Consider the following 13905-nt stretch of genomic DNA (forward strand, 5'->3'; position numbering starts at 1 on the left):
TTTAGGATTTTTGGATTTATTACAATGACATTAGTGAAATCTTATTGTTTTTTAGATTTTTTATTAAACAAATGTTTTTCCACTTTGTGCTTAACATAATCTACTGGTGATAAGACCAAGTTTTTCGTTATTCACCTTGAGTTTTTCCTACAATATAAACATAATTTCTTAATAAATTTATTAATTGACTTATTGATATGTAAATTGTAGATTAATATAAAAATAATATCAAAAGAGTTTTAAAGAATTATCGTCATGTTACAAATCTGACTTTCTTTTGTTATAATTTTTCAAATATATTACAAAATAAGAAATTTACAAGATTAAACATGACTCGATGATAAAGTTGCGTTAAAAACACATTAAGTATTATATTTTTGTGTAAAAATATAAACAAATCTTGGCAATTATATATTAAATTTGTAAATTATTTTAATTATTTATTTTTCCCAACAATGGGCAATAAACGATGAATATTGATTAAGTCATACAAAGTATAAAAAAATTTGTTTGCTTATCTTTACACTGTGAAATATAGACAACTATATAAATGAGTAATAAACAATATTTTTAAGATATGTAGTCAAATCAGTTCAAGTTAAAGAGATTAGAATACTGTACCTTAAATCTTATTTAGCAAAAGCTTCACTAGCTGCGGCCGCAGCTTTGGCAAAAGCTTCGGCAAAAGGCTCAGCAAAAGCCTCGGCAAAAGCTTCGGCAAAAGGATCAGCAAAAGCCTCGGCAAAAGCTTCGGCTACAGCACTAGGGTTGGCGAAAGCCTCGGCAAAAGCCTTGGCCAAAGGCTCGGCAAAAGCCTTAGCAAAAGCTTCGGCAAAAGGTTCAGCCTTAGGTTCAGCCTTAGCATCAGCAAAAGCACTAGGGTCTGGAGAAGCTTCCGCAGCTGGATCGGCCATAGGTCTTCCATTAGTCGGGATGATAATTGTGACAAGGAGCGCAAGTCCGAATAAGAAAATTACAGTCTTCATTTCTTCGCTTGAAATTACTGCGTTATATTACATAACGTTTAGTGTCTTCCCATAGCTGACTAACAATTTATACAAAAAATGCTCTGCTATCGACATAATAAAATATATCGAAAATATAAAATGGTAATGTGCTTTAATGACTCATTGTCAGTATTTTTCTTAAAATCGCGCTTCGTAATATCCTCATGATGTCAATATCTTCAAACAATTATTTTTATAGATGAATGTGTTTAGAAACATTAAAAATATTAATGTATTTTAGAAAGAGAATTACATAAAAATTTCATATAATTTATGAATGAATATTACAAAAAAATCATTTAAATAATTAAAAAATATGTTCTTAACTATGTTGTAGAGAGAATCTATCAAAGTTTCATTTCTACTGCTAAATATTGATATAAAAATATCGATTATATGGATTTTTACGCTTTATATGCGCATTGATATGGAAGTATGCAAGATTATTTTATAGCGATTCTAATTTTGTTGCGTCAGAAGAAAAATGTTTAAAAAATTTTATATACATGTCGTGCAGCACGTTTCATGATTTAATATCATTATTTTGTTGACAAAATATAGCGATATAGAAATCGTGACCTAATAAAATGAAACAGCACGAAAAATATTACTCGCATCGACAGAATTATTAGAAATACTGTCGGTATTTTCTACTAAAGTTTTTATTGTCCATCTTTTTACAATTGTTGTTGCCCAAATGATAAACATAATAATGTAAAAGAAACTACGTCTTACATGATTAAATTCAGAGTACTGAAGTTATTCCGATGTTATCTACTAACAAATTATTAATTACTTTGTTAACAATTTTTATCAATTTTATAAAAATAAAAGAATCTGGCACGCTTATACTTTCAATTAAAATGTTTGTTTTTAATTTTTTTTTAATTATTTCAGTTACGTTGAAAATTCTAAAATTGTGATTTTTCTATGTGCTTTTCTTAAAATTATCTCAGAATTAAAATTTTTCTTATTTTCTTTTAGCTCTAAGAGCAAAAAGGAAAGGAAGATAAGCTCTAAGCAAAATTAGGCGCACGTATTTCAGTGAAAAGTAAAACACATCGTATAACATTTTATTATATATATTCAGATAGTAGATAAATCAAATAAAATAAACAAGAATAAAAGCGAAGACTTATAAAATCAAATTATAAAATCAAAAGCGCACCGTAATATAACAAATACAAATACAATTCTTCCATTTGACAAATAAAATACAATTCTTCCAATGTGACAAATAAAATACAATAATTCTTCCACTTCCGGTGTACTACTTAGCTGCAGTAATGTATTGTTATAAAAAAGGAATTTTGTTTGTATGCCGTTATCGTTGAGTTGCAAATGTCGAGACTTTTGCGAATTTTCTGAACAGAAAACCGTAGAGATAAACGATAAGTAAGTAAATTAAATATTTATGAATGCAAAATTTGCATATTTTGCATTAGTCATTTATAACCCTCTTTACTTATCCGCATTTTTTCATGTTATATTTTATTTAAAATATCATATCAGAGATAAGTTTTATTATGTACATACATATTTATTTATTTGTTCGTTCTTTAACGTTTTATTAATTTTACGCTTGCTCATGCAATTTTATATTTCAAGCGGTATATCGGTAATAATAAAATGAGTCACAAGTTATCACGTCGTATGAATAATATTTACGCAAAAAACGTATGCTGTACATAAAAATTCGTGCAGCACGTATATCAGTTTTTCCAACTGAGAACGACAGAACAATTGGCGCAAGAATCTTATTATGAAACTCAGCAACTTATTTAAATTTGTCACAACTATTTGGCTGTTAGTATATGACGATCACAAAATCCACACCGGATAAATTTGATCCAGATTTTACTGTGTAAGTTGTTAATTTAAGTAATTTTATCATAATTTTATTATAATTATATAATAATGATATATTAATAATCAATTTTATAAAAATCAAAACTTAATTTTTCTTTTGTCATTTTTTTTGCTTGAGATGTTTCACGCCTAAATTTGTATACGATCATTGCAATATAAAACTATCTGTCGCAAAACAATCAATGAAAGATTATTGAAACTAATATGTACTACCTGGGTCATTTACTAGTTATTTACTATTTAATACGCGTATCAAGTGATCGATGTACACTAGGCCAATCGACAATATCTCTACTATTTGAACAATGTAGAAACGATGAGTCAATGTTTTCTTAATAATGACAGCTGAGAATATACGTTTATGGCCGAGAACAAGAGAGAAAAAGAAGGCAAAACTCATGAAAGCTGCGAATGGACGTTAATGTATCATACTAAAATGTTAATATATCATGTTAATCGCATTATCTGATAACGCGTAGCATATAAATGGTAGTCGTCTTTGTGTCCAGGCTCATTAGTAATTTGCAAAGAAATTGAGGAAATCATCGACAAAGTCACGACCGAAAGACAGAAGATATTGGAGCAAAGAAGGATCATGGCAGGGATCTACAATCTTCTGTGTCTTGCCGTAATCGCAATAGCGTTTAATAACGTAATCGCAGTTGATTATTGCAACTTGGACTCGTGTGCAACACTTGGTTATACTCATACTCTGTGCCAATACCCCGTAAGTGACAACAGCCACATATACTGCAGGGCGCTTCATTTTAAACGACCCAAAATTTTCATTCTTTTCAATTTTAGAAGAAAATGTTTCAGACGAAAGTTGTATGGTCTAGAAGGGGACAAATAATAATAATAAAATCAATTTTTAAAAAAAATCTATTTCTCAAGATCACGTAAAAATCATCTCCAACATTTTTATTCCATTTTTAATAACAGAATCTTGTAGTTGATATTGAGACGTTTCCAAAGACCTATAATAGTTAATATTTTTGTTGAGAACTTGCGAAGATATGATATCGCGTATTTTCCGATACCACCGACATTGCATAGAATTACACAAGGTGGCTATCTCCAGGGCTGAAGTTGCATTTTTTTATTTATCTATTTGCGTAGCAAACTATAATTGGAGGGGTTAAAGCCATAGTGGTGTAAGTCACTTTTTTTAACCTATCGAGTTAAGTTCATAGATGCAGTCTACACATGCAGATATGTTGAAAAAAGAAGAAAAAAAAAGTGGTCAAAAAAATTGACTTACACCACTATGGCTTTAACCCCTCCAATTATAGGTGTATATAAGGTAATTTAAAGTTTTAAAATACCGCGAAAATGACGAATCGTGGAGTCTACGCGTACGGCCTGTTGCCTGTTTGTCTTACGTACCCACGCACATACACATATCCATCCACACAAATCCAGCCACATACACACACATTCGCGCACGCACGCACACGCACGTATACTCTCACATAAGAAAGGTATAAATTTGTGCAAATATTATTACCGCGTGAGAGAACCATATCAGAAAATACGCGATATCATATCTGCGCGAGTTCGCAACAAAAATATTAACTATAATAACAATATCAAGGTTAACGGCCAATAACGAGCAAACAAGGATGGTAAAAATTTGAAAAAGTATATTAATATGTTAAAAACGGGACGTTTCGGCAACACCGTGCCTTCATCAGCCTAACGAATTACATAAAATAAACGAATAATCGAGAACCACACATTTTCACATCCACAAAAGTACGGTGACAATGTTGTAAGGTCGCAATCGCTATATAAATACGATTTTTAGTCCGAAGATGAGTAAACGAGGATTATCGTAATATTATTCATCGGAACAACCCGGAATCGAGGCGCATTTTTAAAAAACTTGCATAAAAGTCGGAAAGGGTCCATGATTTATTCCTCAGTCGACAATGGGAATGAATCGAGTCAAGTCAGCGAAGTCTACACGTCACCATAAAGAGTCAACCAGTTAAAAGTAAAAAAATGCGTCTGAACTGTAATAATGGAAATAAATGTAGAATCAATTATAATGTTTATGAATACCATAATGTGAAACCGTGTAAGAAACAATAAGTGTGAGAATTTGTTAACGATTATACGTACTGAGAATAATGCGGAATCAAGTACGGTACTTGTAAACATTACTTCTTGATTTAACTAATTCTATTTTTTGATTTAAGATCTGACTATAAATACCGGCCTAAATCAGCGTCAAAACATCCGACTATTTCATAGACGTATATAATAGACTTAACATTGCCATTGAAGAGCTTCCGGCAAGATCTGAAGAAGATATGCTTGCGAAGATATGCTTGCTTTCTTTTTCTAATTGTCATAATTAGAAAAAACGTTGGAAATTGTAGCAATTGTTTCAGGTTTCCTATTATTATATGTTTAACTTTCACCAATAACAAATTAATTTGTTATAAATTTTTTTTGTAACATGCTACGAAAGGTACGATTTAAGCAGCCGGTCGCCTAAATCCTACCTCCTTGAAAGTATCGAATTATGAATAAAAATAATTAAAAATATAAGATTAATTTAAAAAATCATTAACTAATACCTATTTTATTAATAATTATTAAAAAAAGATCAAGCATTTAATAATTAATAAATAACAATAATAAAAAGGTAAGAATGTCACTGTCATGTTTATATAGGTAATCTAAATTATGCACGTAACCTAGAGATGTGTACACCTGAGTATACAGCACGAGTTTCCTAGATCGTATCGGCACGATATAGGAAACCTTGTGGTTGTACGATTTAAGAAAATTGATAGATTTTATAAAAATATTAATTTAATCTTTATAATAATTACAAATATGTACATGCAAAGAATGTAAAATATTTTACAATAAACCTTCTTTTATATGAAAATATAAAAATTTATAATAAAATTGCATGATTACATTATTATCAGCTACATAAATTGATTAAAAATTAACTAATTATAAAACTAACTCAATAATTAGTTGTATCTGAATTTTTAAAATGTTATTAACACGCACAAAACAAGATGTAATCTGTTAAATTTTTGTTTATATTACTCATTTCTTATTTATTTTATATTTTTGTTACTAAGTGTTGCTTATATTAAGTAATAATATAAAATATTGATGAGGTACGATATAGGTCGATTTAGGTGTTGCGACCGGTATACGCAACTCTCCCCTATACAGAATAATATGTACAGAAACAATACCTTTGTTTCTGTATTGTCCACGTTTATTTTATTTGCAAATTAATATTTCTCAAATATTTTATATTTTTGCGGTTTCCATGCACTTATAAAAAAAGGTAATATTTGTACAAAACTTACCTTTTAAAAAAAAAAGGTTAAAAAACGCGTCAAGTGCACGTGCTTCGTAAGCTTTTTTGAAGCACTTTTATTGAAAAAAACTTTGATTTAATTTACTTATAATTCCATTTGTATTTTTTGTTACAAAAACAATTATATCAGAAGGTTTGCGCCAAGTGAATATGATAAATTAAATTAGTAATAACATATCTAATTTTCTTAGCCTGCGTTTGTTTATTCACATTGGGAGCTACTGGGAATAAACAAACGCAGGCATAATTATGTTTCTTTATCATACTTGTTGTGTACCTGTTCTTTTTTACATGTCTTCTTTTACATATATATTGGATCACAGCGATAAGGAAAAAACAAGTATATAACAAGTATAATAAAGAAACATGATTTTTTTTTATAAAATCAGATGTTACTAATTTAATTTATTATATTCATTTGGCGCAAATCTTCCGATATCATTATTATTGTAGTCTAAAATACATTTCATATTGTAAAAAAAGGAGTAATATATGTATAAAACTTAAGATATCCTCTTTTTCTACAAAGTGTTTCTCATCGTACTTTATTTTCTTGTACAAGTAATCAATCTTGACTCTCGAGAATGTTTCATCGCAAAACATTTAGAGGTGAGAATGACAATCTTGAGCTTACCGACATTATTCAGTTTCGCTGTGCTTATAATGTTTTTGACCGCGGCATAATACCGATTGCATAGCGACACCGCCATAAGATATCTCTCGACTTGGTTGATTGCTCAGTCATCGATATCATATTCCATATTTTTCATAGCCAATTCTCTCTTTTTTGGAGCAGAAATATATATAATATACAATATATAATATTAATAACATATAATAATATAATATTTAAATATTCGAACATTTTAATAGATAATAAATGATTAATTTTTTTTCGTCGACTGCTTCATGCTACTAATTCAGCGTTAATGTGAGACTGAAAGTGGGAACTAGAGCAGATATATATAATTACGCGGAGTCAAAATCTGCGATCAGAGAAAATAAACGACAGATTTGACAGAAAGTATGACAGAGTTCAGACTCAGACTAACAAGTAGTGAAACGTAACCCAACCCGCGAAGATAACAGATGTCAGGTCGTCAAATTCCGTGCAGCGCTGCTGCATCGTATGACGCCTTTCTAACAAAAATAATTTTACATGGAAATTATTTGGACGTTTCTTAACGTAAAATTTGACGATTTTGGACATTGAACTGGAATATTTCAGTTTACAGGACAAAAGTAAAGACAATTTTGTCATATAACATGAATAACCTAACGAATCGACTAAGCCCACCCAGAAACGCAATTAGTTCAGCCATTATAGCTGAATGAGAAATCTTGTTTGCGCCCAACTAGTTGGACGCAAATATCTACATATATATCGCTAGTGCCTTAATTGCTTCGCACACTTGGAACGGGACGCTACCGTGTCTTTTGATAAAGCAAACAATAATACCGACAACGTCTCTATTATGTACACTGGAATAATGTTTTCTTAACGAAACAATAGAGAACGGGAAGAAGGAAAAAGACAATGTTCGTGCAAATTGTGAATAAACTAAAATGCTAATGTGTTATGCAAAATTGCATTTACTGATAACACGCTACATATAAATTGTAGCTGTGTTCTGTTCGGGCTTAGTAGTTTGCAAAGAAATTTAAAAAGATATTGATAAAGCGGCGCGATCGAAAGTTAGAAAATATCAAATCAAAAAGGGATAATGACAGGAATCTGCAATCTTCTGTTTCTTGTCGTAATCGCGGTATTTACTACCGTAACCGCGGATTACTGCAATTTGCAATCATGTAGAGAGAAACGTAGTCACACTATGTGCAAATATTCCGTAAGTAACAATATAAGCCATATACACACGAATGCAAAAATGATATCTTGTACTCTTACAATCAGCGAAATTCTTCGTAATATCTCAAAAGTATATCTTAACAAGCAGTATTTAGTTTAAATTACTTACTCTTGAAAAAAAAAACTGTTCTTAAAATCATAAATCTATAGACTTTTTAAAAAGTGAAAATTAATTAAAGCAATTTATTCTTGTACATAATATGCTTTCAAAGAAAACTGTAAAGACGCAATATAATGTCTGTCGTAATTATGAAGAATTTTATAATTATTATATGATGATATTAATAAGGAGAAATAATATTTCTCTAACTTTGTAATTGTTAAATATATCATAGTTAAAATAATATTAAGTTAGCAGCATTTATAGATATTTATAAGCATAACAGTATTTAAAAATTACATAAAAATAGTTATTCAGATTGTTTAATATACATATTCTTCTTCTGAGTTTTATAATTTTATATCTGACATATCGTACTTTTACTATGTACTTTAATTTATGACTTCTATGCACATTATAAAAGTCTTTGCGCATTTATTATCTCATGTTGTAAAAGAGATAATTTATGCTAGGCAAGAAATAAATTGTCTTCTTATTTGATAAGATCACGATTTTGTTGCAAATTTTAGGAATATAGAAAGAAAAATTAAGGAAATTGTTGCAAATTATGCGTTTCACAACACATTTCATAACGAGAGAGAATATATATGCGTAATGATAATGGCCTTGTATTACAGTTCGTACTTAACGTAATCGTTCTTCTGTTTCTTGTTTTAAAAAAATTTATTAAGGATTTCTATTTAGGTTTAGGCTAAATATGTATTAACCCTTAAATGCCACCCGGGGTCCAGCGGACCCCAGACCCTTTAGAATGATATATTTTCAAATGTTCCCGCCAAAAATGGAGCTCATATTTATTTATTTATTATTTTTTATTTTTTTGATTTTGGAGCCAATATTTTAACTGTTGGCGATCTTAATTTTTTATACTATGTTGAAATTGAAATTTTAACAATATAAGCATTTTATTCTCTTTTCTAAGCCTTGAACAACATTGAAAATAATTTTCATAACTAAATATCAAAAAATCAATAAGTAAGGAGACATTTTTCATGCTGGGGTCTTTTAGACCCCATGTGTCATTTACGAGATTCTTGAGAGGTGTGGCATTTAAGGGTTAAAGCTAAGAAAGAAACATTTCTAGTAATTTTTTTTTTTAAGTCAAGTACTACATAATTTCAATGAAATAATATATCTGATATTAAAATTTAAATTTATGGGTTACATATTTTAAACATTTGATGTCATTCCTAATGATAGTAAAAAGAAAAATACCAAATAATATCAATTGTGGGTAATTTCTCCGTTATATTTTGCACGCGAAAGTTGTTTAAATTAATTAATAGAAAAAGATAATACAATAAAAAATTGGGATTTTTATTTAAAAAATCGAAAGTGACCTTTACATGATTTTTACGCCTACATCCAAGATCAAACGAATAATACTATGTTATGTTGCCCTCACAACCCTTCAACTTTTATCTAAGACATTTTTTAGTGTAATGCATACTTTCAGAAATAACAGCTTGTAACACTTTAATCCACCTTGTATAATATACAAAAGAAATTATTTTATTTAAATTATTTTTCGTCTAAATAAAAATTTTTATTTCTCCTTTTTAGAAATAAATATTGTTAAGGTTTTTTTAGTAAGAGGACATTTGACCTATATATTAGAAATATACTCTTATGCCTAATTTCACAAAATCATGTTATAGTCATCAACACCAGCGGCAACATGCGGACAGGTATCTAGTGTTGGCCTTAATGAAGATGAGAAGCAGGCTATAGTAAAAAAACACAATGAACTGAGACGAGAAGTTGCGTCGGGTGAGGAAAAAAGAGGAAACCCAGGTCCACAACCTCCGGCGGTTAGCATGCCAGATTTGGTAGGATATAATATATAATATATTATTACAATAAATTAAAAAATACAATAATCAGAAAGACATTGAATAAATACATACATTCTAATTTACTTCGAGCAATTAATTTTTATTTATGTTCTTTAGAGAGAAGTAAAATTGTGTTTTAACCGCGGTTTGGCTTAAAGATTCAATTGTTTCTTTTATATTCTTTTTTTTAATAAACTAAAAATTAGCGTAATAACAGTTTATATTAACGAGCATTTATTCAATTGATTTTTTCCACAAAGCAATTGAATAGCAACATTGTGTTCATCTATATGTATACCTAAAGCAAGTGCATAAAAATATTGTAGAGTTTCTTCCGATGGTTTATAATTATAATAAACGAAAAAATTCAAAAATAGAATACTAAATAGTATAATTTTATATGCTGTATAATACGAAGAGGAAGACATATTTGAATTAAATATTTATTTCAAATTAGAATTTATATAATATAACGAAATATAAAATTACATACATATATATGTACAGATACTACACACGCACACGCACACGCTCAAGCAGACACGCACGCACGCACGCACGCACGCACGCGCGCACACACACACACACACACACATACAGTATTATATGTATGTATATATACGCACACATATTTTCTTAGACCTGGGATAACGAATTGGAAAATATTGCGCAAAGATGGGCCAATCAATGCAATTTCGGTCATGACGAGTGCAGAAATGTGGGTAAGTACCGACTTACATATTTATATACAATTGTAAATTAAATATATGTATTCTTTAATTCATTTATTAGCAAGTAACACGTGTTATTACAGATAGATTTGCAGTTGGTCAAAACGTAGGCCAAAAATCCTCTACTGGAGGAAACAATTTCCCTGTAGAAAGCTATGTCCAATCCTGGTACGATGAAGTAGCTCAGTTCGATAAAAATAAAGTTTCCAAACATGAGTAAGTATTTCTGTAATATTGAATATTCTAATCACATATACAGGGTGTTCTAAAATTGGACCGACAAACTTCGTGTAGTTATAAGGGATACATTATAAGCAACAAGCATTTATTGTCAATTAATCTACGTCCGCAAATAAACCATTTTGACACTAGAGTGAATCAAAGATTGTTTACGTCTAGCTAGTTGAAGTACATCATTTTCAGGGTTCGTGAATTCATAAACCGACGTTGATTCTTAATACATGTAGAATGATTCTTAATACATGTACGCATACTAAATTTGAATAAAATATCTTTAAATTTTTTTCCAAATTTCCGAAATTTTCATATTTTTTTCAAAACTTTAACACCATGTAGGGGAGACCGGGGCAAACTCGACACCGGGGCAAACTTGACACTAGGCTTTTTACCAATTTAAATCTATTGTAGAAACTTTCCTTTCCTACTGTAAATGCATCTTTATGTGCCAGTATTATCAACGGAATTTGGTGATATTCTGAGTTATGGTGTAATTTTTAGCGCGACATAAGCGTTTTTGATGGTGAAAAGTAATTTTTCTGATCTCTCGAAAATTTCTACTCTTTTATCAAGCTTTACTCTTGCGAATCTACCGCTAAGTGATTTTGATAAGAAATTCGATGCTTTATACGAATCCGATAATAGTTTTTGCATATTTCAAAATTTTTATATTTTTGGAGTAACAAAAGTGAAAAACGACGTTCGGGGCAAAGTCGACACCACGCCACGCCGCCGCCGTTTTATCAGCTCTCATGCAATAACAAACGATGCTTATCATGCAGCTATATAGCCCATGACAAATGTGTGTGCACGTCTAATCGCGAATTTATTTGCATAAATTGTTTTTCAGACATGAGTTTAGATGAAAATAATTGAATGTTTAACAATTTCTGTTCTCATTATTTCCAACGATTGTTTTACCTAATTCCGAATTTTTGTACTTTTTAAATACACGATAAACAATGTATGTTTAGTTTCAGACAATAAAAAAAAGTTCCAGATCGAATTGTGTCGATCAGGCAAAGTGTCAAGTTTGCCCCGGCATTTTTCAATTTGAAAATTTGTCTTTGCGTCACTTTTCCTTTCCTGGGGGCAAAACTAAGCAATGTATAGCAAAATTTCCTTAAGAAATTTTGTACCTGAAGGAACACTCTTTAAATGTATACCATTAAATTTGCTTGAAAATTTTAATTAATTGATGAAAATTGCGGTAAATGTTCAGTATAACGCTCTCCCCTCCGATTTTCTTGAAATTTTGTAAAACAGTTTATTTTTGTGTGTAAAATACATTCTGAGAAGGAAAATCATCGCTCATGTCTCGTTTTTTTTTATTTAATTTCAAAGTTTTATGATGTCGGTAAGTAGGAAAATAATAATTTACGTTTTTAAAATACTGCGCAACTTCATTTGTTACTATATTCACAAATTAAGTTGTCCGCATATTCATTAACGGTGCCATTTAGGTTAAAATTTTATGGTTGTGAAATACTGTACGTGGCCAAAATTGATAAATTGATAAATTGATAAATTGTGATTTTCGTTAAAGCAGGGCGCGCACACACACACACACACACACACACGTGTGTATGCCCTGCTTTATAGAAGTTGTGATTTTCGTTAAAGCAGGGCGCACACACACACACACACACACACACACACACACACACACACACACACGTGTGTATGCCCTGCTTTATAGAAGTTGTGATTTTCGTTAAATCATGTGTGTGCCCTGCTTTAAGCAGATATTTTGTATTTAATTAGCAGACAGTTGTCACGTGACCTTTTTCATCACTTCTATTTCGCTGCACCGTTAATGATGGGATATTCAGTTGAGCAACTTAATAATAATCCCTGGCTTGCTGTTCAAGACGTAGTTGGTGATGCTAATTTGTGGCCAAAATTTATACGCAAAATGTATTTTAAAAACGTAAATTATCATTTTCCTACTTACCGACATCATAAAAATTTGAAATTAAATTTAAAAAAAAACGAGACATGAGCGACGATTTTCCTTCTCAGAATGTATTTTACACACAAAAATAAACTATTTTACAAAATTTCAAGAAAATCGGAGGGGAGAACGTTATACTGAACATTTATCTTTTATATGTATATACAATAGTATTGATTATAAAATACCTCTAAAAACGCATTTACAACATATTTTTTAATGTGTGTAAAATAATTTATTTATAGATTTGATCCGAAAACAGGCCACTATACCCAAGTGGTCTGGGCTGGCACAAAAAAAGTCGGTTGTGGACAAATAAGCTATAAATCCAATGGCTGGAATACAAAATACGTAGTTTGCAATTATGGTCCAAGTGGAAATTGGATCGGTCAGAAAATATATGAAGTTAAAAAATAAATCCGATCGAAAGATTAAAGATCTAATATAAAAAGTAATGGCACGAAAGAAAATGGAAAAGCAAATAAGAGTTGCAAATATGTCTTGTCAGTAGAAACAGACAGTTGCAATTGTTATGTAATGATATTAACAGAAGGCGAAATAACGTTTTCTTCTTTCTCTCCCTTTCTCTTTAATCATCTGTTAAATATTAAGTTTTCCTGCAAGCTTTTCTTCTTAAATATAACTTTTTAATGCAAGACAAAAAATAATAACACATGTAATTTTTGTTGTTCTAATGTATATCGAAATAAAGATGTGCAATAAATAAAATGATGCAAATTTTTTTACCTTTAAGTAAGTTTCAATTACTTACATTTGTTGAAAACCATTGCTTTTTAATAGGTACTAATCTTATTTTTCTAGGCTTTAAAATATTAAAGTCAGGTAATTAAAAAAAGAACATTTTATAAAATGTTTCATATTTTATGTCAAAATATATGAAAGTAAATCTTCCTTGTTTAATATCTTTT

General features: G+C 30.0%; 1 protein-coding gene and 1 long non-coding RNA gene across 4 annotated transcripts; one reads left to right on the forward strand and one right to left on the reverse strand.

Annotated features, from left to right (window-relative positions):
• LOC139777276 (uncharacterized) lies at positions 1–1022 on the reverse strand. Its single transcript, XR_011719303.1, has 2 exons — positions 622–1022; positions 1–147 (listed from the first exon to the last, which is right to left on the reverse strand). It is a non-coding gene; the product is annotated as an uncharacterized lncRNA (long non-coding RNA).
• Positions 1023–2730: 1708 nt separating this feature from the next.
• LOC139777266 (venom allergen 3-like) lies at positions 2731–13705 on the forward strand. Of its 3 annotated transcripts, none has more exons than XM_071714584.1 (6): positions 2731–2871; positions 3386–3603; positions 9878–10048; positions 10695–10776; positions 10869–11001; positions 13222–13705. In XM_071714584.1, exons 2-6 carry the CDS (start codon positions 3472–3474, stop codon positions 13391–13393), a joined length of 690 nt encoding a protein of 229 aa, XP_071570685.1. In that variant the 5' UTR covers positions 2731–2871; positions 3386–3471; the 3' UTR covers positions 13394–13705. The 3 variants fall into 3 exon arrangements, with proteins under 3 accessions (XP_071570685.1, XP_071570686.1, XP_071570687.1); XM_071714585.1 differs by having other exon boundaries at positions 2742–2871; positions 3370–3603; XM_071714586.1 differs by lacking the exons at positions 2731–2871; positions 3386–3603 and adding an exon at positions 7868–8078.
• Positions 13706–13905: the final 200 nt, after the last annotated feature.

Source organism: Temnothorax nylanderi, unplaced genomic scaffold, assembly GCF_030848795.1.
Source record: "Temnothorax nylanderi isolate EJ_2023f unplaced genomic scaffold, tnyl_v1.0 TNYL_tig0143_pilon, whole genome shotgun sequence".
Classification (NCBI taxonomy): domain Eukaryota; kingdom Metazoa; phylum Arthropoda; class Insecta; order Hymenoptera; family Formicidae; genus Temnothorax; species Temnothorax nylanderi.